The sequence below is a fragment of the Pteropus medius genome, unplaced genomic scaffold (assembly GCF_902729225.1).
Source record: "Pteropus medius unplaced genomic scaffold, Ma_sr-lr_union100, whole genome shotgun sequence".
Classification (NCBI taxonomy): domain Eukaryota; kingdom Metazoa; phylum Chordata; class Mammalia; order Chiroptera; family Pteropodidae; genus Pteropus; species Pteropus medius.
In genome coordinates, this window is record NW_024344378.1 from 38971375 (window position 1) to 38983699 (window position 12325).

Sequence of the window (12325 nt, forward strand, 5' to 3'; positions counted from 1 at the left end):
TCCAATTCCAAAATCTCTCAGAAAATCAAAGGTGTCGTGGCTGGGCTCAATACTCCTAGACTCCACTGCTGGCCATTCCAGAGCAGCCATTCCAGACCAACTGCTCTGATCAGTAGAAAAGCCCAGGAGAGCACCCAGCTGTCCTGTGGGACCCAAAGGACCAGTAGAAGACATGAGACAGAGGGAGCCTCCTCCTAAGACCCTTTCCGGGCTTCAGGTAAAACTTGTCCCCTAGGCCGGGGTCTCCAACTCCCCGGACAGGTACCAGTCTGTGGCCTGTTAGGAACCGAACAGCACAGCAGGGGGCGAGCAGGGAGCCAGTGAGAAGCTTCATCTATCTATATTTGCCGCCGCTCCCCAGCCCTAGAATCACCACCTCAGCTCCACCTCAGATCATGGGGCATCAGATTTTCATAGGAGCATCAGTCTCTGGTGCCAAAAAGGTTGGGGGCCGCTGCCCTAGGCAGTAATACATGGAGCAAGAGTACTCTCTTTTTAGTCAATGTGTGTGTACAGCCAGGGTCAGCTGTGCTTTCCATAGTACACCCCTTATCCAAGAAGGAAGAGGAGGAGAAGTAACAGTGCCATTACTAATCAATCATGAATGCTCAGATGGGCTGATTTCTTTTACAGTTCATTTTAACACTTCATACCTGATGCTCAGAAATCTAAAATAAGACTGTTTATTTCCACCCTGCTCTCTTTTTTTTTAATAGAAACGAAAAAGAGGAAAGCAATTCAGAATCCATTCTTCCATCAATTGGGCAAATTACACATTATAGCAGCATCTCTGCGCCAGATTTTTTTTTCCTCCTCTGCAGTGCTGTCCTCACTTCCCCAGAACATTCCCTAATTACCATTTCTTCTAAGAGAGTATTTCGGAATGTGCCCTGCTTGGAAGAGTGCAAAAGGAATAAGCCCCACAGTCACACATGTTAAGATATTTATGGTATCATTCTTGGTTTTGCTAAAAATACATTAGACATAGAGTTTGTCATCAAGGAACACATAACCCAATACATGAATTTCCCCTGCCATCCCTGCCCCCAGTGATGAGGAAACAGACCAGGTGACACTGTCTTGGATTCCCACACTCTGCCTAAACTTCAGGGCTTCTGCCACTTTACCTCTTATAGGTTTGGTGACCATATTCATCAACCCCAGTAAGACATGTTGCCTGGAGCAAGATTTTTTTCAAGGTACTAAAGTGTGCAAGTTCATTTTTTGCAAGATTTTTGCTAGTGTTGTCTTATAAAATGTTCATAGCAAGTTTCTTTGGTTAACAATTAAGTACTTTATCAGTAATACAATGTAGGGAATTGCTGCAAAATCTATGGAGTTTTAAAATAGACCACTTCTTCCAGTCTATGGTATTTCATAATTATTCTATTGACCATACCAGATAATTTCTGTAATATATACTATGTATGTTTAGAGAAGTATAATCTAAGGAGAACTGTATATGACATGATTCTGACTGTCCTGAACATGGTCAAGATGGCTTTACTTAGTTTAGGTCAGCCATTTTCATATTCAGTCCTTGGATTTCTATTCATCTTTTTGTTGGTGGTAGTTTAAAATGTCTGTCTGAATAAATAGGGACCAGGGTAGCTAACAATGAAGAATAAAAAATATTTTAAGATGACATGAATTCAGAATAGGTAAGGATTTTTCCTAGTTACTATTCCTTTGGAACAATTTAAACTTCTGTGCAGTGTTTTATTTTGTAATTACCACGCTGACATGCATAAAAATTAGTAGTGGCGAAGCCATAGTATATGTCTGGTGCTTAAGGGGAACAAGGAAAGCAGGACTGGGATCATTTTCATAGATCCCTATATTTTAAGGAGGAAAAAGGGCTAAAGAAAATTATTAAAAGGTAAACACTCATATGGCAATCAGTATTAGCATACTATTATTACTATTAATAATAAAACACTATTATTTATCAATAATAAAAGCTTTATGTGAATGCTTGTGGGTAAATCTGAGTTGAGAGAAGAAAGGTTAAAACACAATGCTGGATTGGAAACACTTGGCAAAGAGACAGATGTGAAATCTGTTACTTGGGTATAATATTAAGATAACTGCTTATATAATATGTGTAAGTCAAAACTAAAAAATTTAGTCCAGTTTGAGGGAAGGAACCTAAAAAAAAAAGTGTGGTCAATGCAGAATGTTAAACTATATAGCCTGAAAGTAAGGACTGGTGAAACAAAGAAAGAATATTTTACTTTGTTATTGCACTTTTGAAAACAGGTTGGATTAACCACTAGAAGGTATAGGATCAGTAACTAGTCAAGGAGTCCATGACTTTACATAGTGAGTGGTGAAATGTTTATATAAATAAGTCAGGCTCTGTGTAGGTCTCTACAAAGGAGATGACTGTTGTCTAAATCCAGCTGTGAACTGTAATGTATTTTGGCTCCCTCACTTTAGGAAGAAATCAGGAAATGAAGAGGCAAGTGACAATGGATGGGAAAAAGAAAAATAAACAGAACCTGTACTTAGAGTTCTGGTCACAGTACAAGTGCTGGTCACAGTACAAATTAACGTGATACAATGTAATATTTAAAAAAAAAAAAAAGCCAACCAGACCAAAACCCATCATGACTAACTGAAATCATATAGCTATGTGGAAGCTCAGTGTGGGGATGTATTTATGAAAATATCCTAGAACCAGCTTTATCCATCAAATCTTCATGTCTCTCCTATATTTCAGGAGTTCCTTTTAATGGAGCATTATTTTAGTCTTTAGAAAGTTTTTTCTTAACTGAGTATCAGCCTCAACATCTACTTGAGAGCCTGTGAATTTTATAAGCAAAGCCATCCCTCATGGTACCCACGGAGTGGTGCTAGAAGATCCAGGTAGCTAGCTATCTTACAGGCCTGAAACTGACATGTTAGACAATAATGGAGGAAAAGCAGGCCCTACACCACTCAGAGGTATCAGCATGGATGACAGGTATAGATGTCAGGTAACCTCGTCAATACTTCTCTGGACTTTTAGGTTTTATTTACCTATAACTTTTTAAAATTAACCTAGGACACCCAACACAGAGTGGCAAAGTAAGTACATCAAAAAATAACTACTATATAATCTACTAGAGTCTCTGCTGCTTTTTTAAGAAAAAAAAAAAATTAAAGATACAGGGAGTAGTAGGGAAAAAAAAACACTGAAACATGACAAGAATTCAGACTGACCAATTAAAAATCTGGTCTAAAGCAGCAGTCCCCAACCTTTTTGGCACCAGGGACCAGTGCTCCTATGAGAATATAATGCCTGATGATCTGAGGTAGAGCTGAGGCACTGATCCTAGTTCTGGGGAGTCGCTGCAAATACAGATGAAGCTTCCCTCGCTCACCTGCCACTCACTTCCTGCTGTGCAGCCTGGTTCCTAACAGGCCACTGATCAGTACCAGTCCATGGCTCAGGAGTTAGGGACCCCTAGTCTAACGAATCTTTTTAGTGCGTTCCATCTCCCTTCCATCATTCCTTTTTCCACACATGGTGCCAACCAATCCACCCACCAGCTCTCAGTTCCCAAGGTAATTTTCTTCTGGGTCTTCTTCCTAAAGGACTTTGTCATAAGCAAAAAGATAGGTATATGTTAATAACATGCTAGTTTTGGGCTGAAAACTAAAGTTCCTGTTTTAGTGTAAAGGAATACCTCTCTCAGGAATATTTGCATTTTAACAGAAGGCAAAAATTTCTAAGAGTGCAAACTTCCAACTCTAGCAAGCTACTTGGGAAAGTCAAGTGGAATTTGAGAGCAGTGTTGTTCTTCCAGTGTCCCCCAAAACCACTCCAAACTGGAGGTCAGCAAGGCTCTCATTCATTTATTTCCATTAAGATTTTGCTTACAAAAGATTACGTAAACATCCAAATTCAGCACGCTTCATTTTCTTTACCAAGGTCTTATTCCATATTATTACCAACAGGGGATGATTTTGCCTCCCAGTTTGGGGACTTTCATCAACATCTGGAGATATTTATGGTTGTCGCAATAGGTGTGGGGTGGGGTAGCTGTTGGTGTTACTGTCATCTAGCTGATAGAGGTTGGGAATGCTGTTAAGCATCCTACAATGCACAGGCCAGCCCCCTCAACAAAGAATTAGCCGATACAAAACGTCAGTAGTACCAAAGCTGAGAAGCCCTGCTTTGTATGAACTAACCGCTATAAAGTCAATATTTACATGATATAAACATTAATGCCAATAAAATCGCTGCCCCTGGTAAAAATAAAAATGACCATAATTTGGAAGGATCTACACTATTTTCTTAATATTTCTAGAACACCTTAATTCTGGCTCTGGGTTATTTAAATTACTTTTTCAAAACAGTCGAATAAAACAAAGAGGCTTTATATAGTTCATATGTTATGTTGGAAATAAGAGTTTTGATTAAATTTGACATTTCTAAAACTCTAATTGCTAGCTATTGCTGGAGGAAGAAAAAAAGAAAAAAAATATTTCCAAGACTAGCCAGATGGGAAGTCTTAAGATAAGAAATTATAAACCAGTGTTCATATTCCAATCAGAAAAAAAATCTGTTTATACATTTTTAATTCTGCTTAAATAGTAAGCAATACATTTCTTAAATTAATTCCTAAACTGCTATTAACTGGCTAACTAATTTTCTAACAAATCTTATTAGATTATTAATAAGTAGAGCATTTTTATAAGAACACTCTATATATTAAGGACTCTGTAAATTTTATTGGAATCAGACTGGTTTCTGATATGGCAAATGATATTACATTCAGTTTCAAAACCCATTTCTGATTGAAATATAATGAAGTGCTTCAGTTTATATGCCCACATATAAAGCTACACAAACGTCTTCTCAACATTAACACTTAGTAACATTAAGTCTTAGGAACGTGACCTCCACATCTTTGGTAACCTCCGCTCTTCCACATCTGAAAGCTCTCTCTCTTCTATTTAAAACTCCCCTCTCCTCTTTTTTTTCTCCAAGAAATGGCAGGTGGATGGGAAAGAGGTGCACTGGAGGGACATAAGGAAAAACAATGGTTTCTTCCGTCATCTATGAGACTGAAAACTGTCCCCAAACAGGAAAAGCTGGAAGTGAGAGGTCTTACTTAGTGAAATTTATCTCAAGCTCTTCCAAACATAAAAATCTCCAAGCCACAAAAAAAAAAAAAAAAAAATGCTCCCTCTTAAGGGTCTTGCTTTTGGTAGATTTATGGAACTGTTTCCTTTTATTCAAGTCTTCTGAAAGCCACTGAGAAAGAACTCTAAATTGAGGTACATCCCTTGCAAGTTGCTTGGGTTTGACAAATAAAGCAATCATCAAAATCAAGGAGTGTGCACTGCTTTTTAAAACCCTATTTGTTTGACATAATACAGCAGCAGGATGGCCAGGCAATAAATGGCATCACTTAACGTAATCACTTAATGTTGTGCAACCAACGTCAGGTCTCATTGCTTTATCGCTTGCAAAGAGTTGGATAATAAAGTTGATTGTTAGTGTGAAGATATAAATTGTTCAGTAGTTAGAGTCGTTAATAAAAGCGAAGGAACACAAAAGAGAAAAAATAGGTTTTAACAGCCCAAATTCATTGCTAATTGTTTGTACATTCATTATGGGCTGACCAGGGCTAATTATCTAATTAAACTAAAGCTCTGCTACTTTAGAGGAATTTCTCCAAGCTGTAATGGTGGTTATCAATTACCTCAGCAGGTCCTGTTGAAATGTGTAGTTAACTCAAGGCATGTTTTGCTTTTCCCAATAGCAATACATGGCACTCTTGTTGCATGATAATTTATGCTTAGCATAGAAAAAAAAAAAAAAAGCTTTTCCTTAAAAATATAATATGGAAACTTAATAATAATGGTAAACATTATTTAAACAAGAGCTCTTGCCCATTTTATTCAATGATTTATATTCAGGAAATGTCAATATAATCTGCTTTAGGTAGAAACAATACAGACACAAAAGAGAAATCAAATATCATTGTGTGCATGTTACTGAGTGTTCTCTTCACATCTTGTTTTTAAAAATACATTTAAAAAGTGTTATTTGTGACGCTCTGCAGTATTTCATAGTATTAAATTATATTACTTAATGTTACATAATCACAACTTTAAAAATTCATGGATTTTTTTTAAGTTGGAAGGAAAGCTGTATATTATCTAGACTAAATTCTTCACTCTATAAATAAGGGAACTGAGGTTCCAAGGAGTTAGAAGACTCACCCAAAGTCACACAGCAGGTTACTAGAATGAGGAGAACTGGCATCCTTTCAGTCAATTGTTCTTTCTTCCTTGATTCCTGCTATTCCTCTTTCAAATTGTACTGTTTCAAATTGTTTATCACACTCTCTCTAAAATGCTATGAGAGCATCTAGACCTTGTTGTTACTTTTTTTTTCAAAAGCAGCTTTGATTAGTAGCATTTCACTTCTCCAAGGAAACATGTGTAATACTGTCCCTATTTCAAGTCAGTCAAACGTCCCAGATGTCTTCTAAGGTATATATCCAAGAGAGCACACACACACACACACACACAAAGGTATCATTTGCCTTGTCCAACTAAAAAGGAAAATATAACAAACTTAGTGGATTTTATTCATCAGAGTGTTCAAGCAATTAAATTACATCCTGCTATATTGTTCCTAGGGAATTTGATCCTAAATTGGTAGACCATAAATCATCAAGCAATACTTACTGAATATCCCTTGAAAAAGGCATTTCCCAAGAAAGTACAATTTCATTCTGAAGAATTTTGCCTATCTTTACTTCCTATGATCTTGGGATATGGTGTGTCTGTTCCTTGCAGTGACACAGACTCTGGAACTTTCCCCTGCCCCTTTCACAGTCATTTTTCAGGCAGACACAAGCAGTGAACATACAGTTCTTTTCTGCCAAGTTAAAAAAGATGATTTTCCCTTTCACTGCCTCTTAAAGATGAACATCAACTGTTTCACCACTTGTGATTCAAATCCATTAATTAAAATAAATATAAAGTAAAAATCTTCCTTTCCGCCAAAAGGAAAAGGACAGATGGGAAGCGGAGGAGGTGGAGGCTCATCATATGTAATACTACTTTAGAAAAAAAAAAAAAAAAAAAAGGGCCCAGGGGGGGGGCAGAAAAACAAGAAGCATGAAATGGGGGGAGCATAATTAAGAGAGGTAAAGGGTGTTTGAATTTAATTTACAGTTCAGTATTATTTTGGGTCTCATAATAATTGCACTACATATAGGAGAAGAGGAAAGCCTCTAATACCAAATTTGGAGTGGAGTGTTACAATCTTAATTCACTTCTCAAAATGGCAATAACTGGCCGCTGGCCGTGCTTCAGACTGAGTATAGCAAAAGCTTCTCTTTGTTATTGACTTGTGAAAGACACAGCTTCTTTTTCCCCCCTCAACCTCCCCCTACATGTTCCTAATTTTTAATTTCTTCTTCTCTTGCCCCCCACTGCCTGAACTAAGACACTGGCAAAAAAGAGAAAAAAGGAATCAACATAAGCCCTTCTCCATCTCAAATCTGCATGTACTGTTCTACAGAATAACAGTTTAAAAACAATGTCTATAGCTTACATCACACAACATAACTTCTGTAATTTATCGGTGCAGTGTATAAATCTAAAGTCTAACTTGAACAATAAAAATTCCTGAGCTTAGCATATTTAACTGAATGGCCCATACACCTAAGTGATTTGATTTTAGATAACCACACAAAGCTAAATCAGAGTAGAATGGAGCAGATTTACTTAGCATGATCTCCATTAAGATCCATAAGAGTTACGGTGTGATAATTTCAGATAAATGAGATGAAAGAAAATCCATGTTAGGTTTTGTCTGAATTGTCCTTATAACTATCTCCATCATCCATATTTGGGCTAATGAGATGCTGAAAAAAATCTCAGAAGTCATCTACCTGAATCATGAAGAAACTGGGATCTAGTGAAGTCAAGTGATTTGCTCAAGAACACACAGCTAGTTAGTGGCGAAGCCATGCCTAGAACCAGCTATTCTGCCTTCGCGACTATTTATATTCTTACATCTCGACATTCATTCATGATAATAGATGAGAAATACATGCTAACATTTTTTATACTGAAAGGAAATCCACAAAGTAAACCCCAAATATTTCAAAGTTAGTCTAAAAGTAGGAAAAAAATTATCAATTTACTATGTTCTCCACTAACATAAAATGCAGATGTAGGAGTAAGTTGGCAAGAACTATTAGAAAAAAAAGAAACCTTCCTGCCCACATAAAAAACCAACAAACACTGCAGGCTAGGAACCCTGAACATTTGAGAATGTCAAAACTTTTATACTCTTTTGACTGGGTCCCAGTGTGATCAAAAGAGATGGACAAAATGAATTCTGATGATCTGAGAAAAAGTCAAATGGTAAGCTATCTTGTGAATTAAGGAAAATAAGACCTCATAAGGATGAGGGCCAGGGAAAGAAGGATGAAAGACAAAATACAAAAGAATGAAGAGATCATATAAATGAGCAGGTAGAGTTAAGAAAAAAATATATGTATGCTGGGGGCTCTTCCAGTTCTACTTGGTTCCTGGTTAATTAAGCAACTATTTTAAAAAAAAATCTCAGCTTTACTCATGCTTGTGTGTGCTTCACCCATTCCTAAATTTAATAGTTAGACATGGACAGGAGGTGAGATTTAAGCTTTATCAGTTTTACCTATCATCACATAGCTGTCAACTCACGAAAATGAAATATACTGAAAGAAATAGATTGCCAAAAAATAGCAAGCCCTGTCAGCTCCACCTACAAAACAGATTCCTAATCTTTACACTAGTTCTCTTGTCTTTCCTCTGTATTACTGCCTCCAATAAGGGTTTCTGCACTGTTACACTTCCCCTACCACCACTCTGAAAAATGTAGAACGGATCAAGTCATCCTCCAATCAATGCTCTGCAAAAACTTCTCACCGCACTTATAATAAAATCCAATTCCCTACAATGCCCCTAAACTCCCTAGAATCCCCTTCCCATGGCCTATAAGGCCTGTGTAATATGGCCCTTGCCTACATCCCCAACTTCACCTCCCTCTAGGAACTCTGAAGGTCATTATGTGCTTTAACCCCACAGACCTTCATTCTGATCTCTAATTATATCAAGCTCCTACCCACCTGTCAAAGTCACAGTATCCAATACCCTGTATCCAATACAACTTTGAGGCTATTTCCTAGACTTGGAATGCACTGATCCCAGATTTTTCCATGGCTGACTGCTTAATATGCAGGAGCAGCTAAAATGTCACCCCACGACCCAATTTAAGGTAACATGACATATACGCATCACAATATCCTATCATCTTGTTTTCTTTTCATAAACTTTCTTGTCTGAAATTATGTTGTTCATTTACTTGTACTATGTAAAAACCTCCACTCCCAAAATACACACACACACACACACACACACACTTCTTTGGGTATGTGGCTATTCCTCGCCAAATCCCCAAAGCCTAGAACAGTGCCTGGTACCTAGTAAATTCTCACTATTTATCAAATGACAGATTCCATTTATTCTAAACTTTCCCAAATCTTCTTTCTGCCTTGTATTTCTAGCCCTTGTTCACTATCACTTCTCTTGAGTCTGTTCCCTTTTCTGAATTTCTTTTGGTCTTCATTCCGCTTACTGCAATACAGAGGAAAATTGAACAAGGAGCATAAAATGAAAGACACGAATGGCAATAGAAACACTCAGCCTATGCTACTGGCAGTGGGGCAGAAGGTCAAATAAAGGGCTTCTTAAGGGCAAAGACCTTACGATTGATCTCATCCAATAGTGCAGCTCTGAAGGGCAGCATCAAAAGGAATTATGAAGGTAGTCCGTCTATCGCCTAAAAAAAGTACTACATGCCCTGTGGACACTCAGCAGTTCTTAAAATTTTTTAACTAGCAAAAGATTCAGATGCAGTAGCTTTCCATATGATCTGGGAATCTACAGTTTCAACAAACTACTCAGGGTCAAGGTGAAGAGCTTGCCAGATTCTTGCACATTGTTTCTCATAGGTTGCCTCAGAATCACCTAGTGATTCGATATCTGGGGGACGACCAGTAATTTGTATTTTTAAAAAGCTTCCTCCCCAAACCAGGTGCTTCTTGGGCAAACCAAGGTTTGATACACAGTATCCGTGACCACAGCAAATGGCCTCTCAAGTCCCAGCAACTTCTTCTGTAACGAGAAAAGCAGCGTCACCAGACTCTGATGCAAACAACAGCTGGGGCCAGCTGTGCAGAACAGTCGTGATCACCAGGGACAACTTCGATCCTCTCATCTCCTAAAAAAAAAAAACCTAAAAATTACGAAAACGCCGTCCCATAACCCCCATGGCAGACACTGCTGCTTCGGAGGCTACAAGAAGCTAAAGTTAACAGCCTCCTTCCCACCGGTGAGGCTAAAGGAAAGCGACCCTGGTTGGCCGACTACGCCCGAGCGGTGCCAAAAAGTTAACGACCCTCTTGCTCTGGTCCTTGTGAGGGCCAAAAGACTCCACCACACCACAGGCCAGCTGCCGTAAGTGCGTCACCCGGCTTGCTGGGGATGCTGGGAGTTGTAGTTAACTACTTCTCTTGCCCCCCAAATGGCCTTTTTTCAAATAAGCAAACACCTTAGAACTGTAAGGAAGTTCGCTTTATAACCAACAAATCGAATTCTTCCTTTTTCCAGTTGACCAAAGGGAGTTTTCTCAGAGTGCGTGCGGAATATCGAACTACAAGTCCCAGCATGCTCTGCACGGCGCCCAGAGAGCCTGGCCACCGTCGTAGGTGCGGGCCGCCTGAATGAAGCGTCCGGCGTAAGGCAAAGCCTGCCACCGTCTGCACGGCGGTACCTGCTCCCAGAGCGTGAGTGCAGGGTGTGGGACGTGCGCGTGCGCGCTGGAAGGGGGTGTGTGCCGGTCGCTCCAGGTCGCTGCGGGCGCGTAGCTGCTGAGCTGGGCGGCAGCGGTGCCGCGCGCCCAACGGGCCGATAGTTGCGGGGCCTCCTGCCTCGCCCCCGGCTGCGCGCAGCGGTGGCGGCCTCCGGGGATCGCAAGGGACGGAGGAAAGGAGGGGGCCGGCCCCGGCACGCGGAGGAACATTCGAGCATGCCCCGAGACAACATGGCCTCCCTGATCCAACGGATCGCCCGCCAGGCGTGCCTCACCTTCCGGGGCAGCGGGGGCGGCCGCAGCGGTTCCGACCGCAGCGCGGTGCCAGGCCCGGAGGCGTCGATGCCGCAGGGCTTCCCGGAGAACTTGAGCAAGCTGAAAAGCCTGCTGACCCAGGTCCGCGCCGAAGATCTGAACATCGCCCCGCAGAAAGCCACGCTGCAGCCGCCGCCTCCCAACCTGCCACCCGTTACCTACATGCACATCTACGAGACAGAAGGCTTCAGCCTCGGTGTGTTCCTGCTCAAGAGTGGCACGTCCATCCCGCTGCACGACCACCCGGGCATGCACGGCATGCTCAAGGTGCTCTACGGCACAGTGCGCATCAGCTGCATGGACAAGCTGGAGGCAGGCGGCGTACAACGACCGCAGTTCGAGCCGCCGCTGCAGGCCCGTGAGCGGGACGCCGTGCGGCCGGGCGTGCTGCGCTCGCGGGCCGAGTACACCGAGGCCAGCGGTCCCTGCGTCCTCACGCCGCACCGGGACAACCTACATCAGATCGACGCTGTGGATGGGCCTGCAGCCTTCCTGGACATTCTGGCCCCGCCCTACGACCCCGATGACGGCCGGGACTGTCACTATTACCGGGTGCTGGAGCCGGTCAGGGCCAAGGAGGCCTCCGGATCTACCTGTGACCTGCCCCGAGAGGTGTGGCTCCTGGAGACCCCGCAGGCGGATGACTTCTGGTGCGAGGGGGAACCCTATCCAGGTCCCAAGGTCTTCCCTTGAAGCCGGTGGCGCCCAGGAGTTGTTGGCTCAAGACGTGTCCTCAGATCTGGGCCTGGCTACTGGCGACCCACCACAAGGGCTCTCTCCCTACCCCCAGGCCTGGGCATTGGATCTACTAGAGTGGGCTGTAGCCGCTTCCTCGAGAGCCTTGGGAAGCGCGGGACTCCGGTCGCCTGGCACGGTTATGGGGGCGGGGGAGGCAGGGAGGCCAGGTTGTTTCTTGGCTCTATCACTGCCACCAGGGTTTTGATTTGTGGGGAGAGGAGGGAAGCAGGGGACTTCTTGAAGCGCTTCCATCTTAAAGCCATAATGAAAATATTCTTTCCTCTGTTCTCCATCCTATAGAAAATACACTGAGAGATTTTCTGACCTCCTCTATCCCCCCCACCCCCACCTTCGTGAATAAGGTTTGTTATCCACTTATGTTCTTATGCCCTTTTACTC

General features: G+C 41.7%; 1 protein-coding gene and 1 long non-coding RNA gene across 2 annotated transcripts; one reads left to right on the top strand and one right to left on the bottom strand.

Annotated features, from left to right (window-relative positions):
- Nucleotides 1-5867: 5867 nt before the first annotated feature.
- LOC120609415 (uncharacterized) lies at nt 5868-10250 on the bottom strand. Its single transcript, XR_005654770.1, has 2 exons — nt 10201-10250; nt 5868-6487 (listed from the first exon to the last, which is right to left on the bottom strand). It is a non-coding gene; the product is annotated as an uncharacterized LOC120609415 (long non-coding RNA).
- A 491-nt stretch (nt 10251-10741) lies between these two features.
- ADO (2-aminoethanethiol dioxygenase) lies at nt 10742-12279 on the top strand. Its single transcript, XM_039871908.1, has one exon. The coding sequence runs from the start codon at nt 11090-11092 to the stop codon at nt 11879-11881; it is 792 nt and encodes a 263-aa protein (XP_039727842.1). The 5' UTR covers nt 10742-11089; the 3' UTR covers nt 11882-12279.
- The last annotated feature ends 46 nt before the right edge of the window (nt 12280-12325 follow it).

What these genes read in the sequence shown, in the direction of transcription:
- ADO (XM_039871908.1), top strand. Translation starts at nt 11,090, where the DNA reads ATGCCCCGAGACAACATGGCCTCCCTGATCCAACGGATCGCCCGCCAG.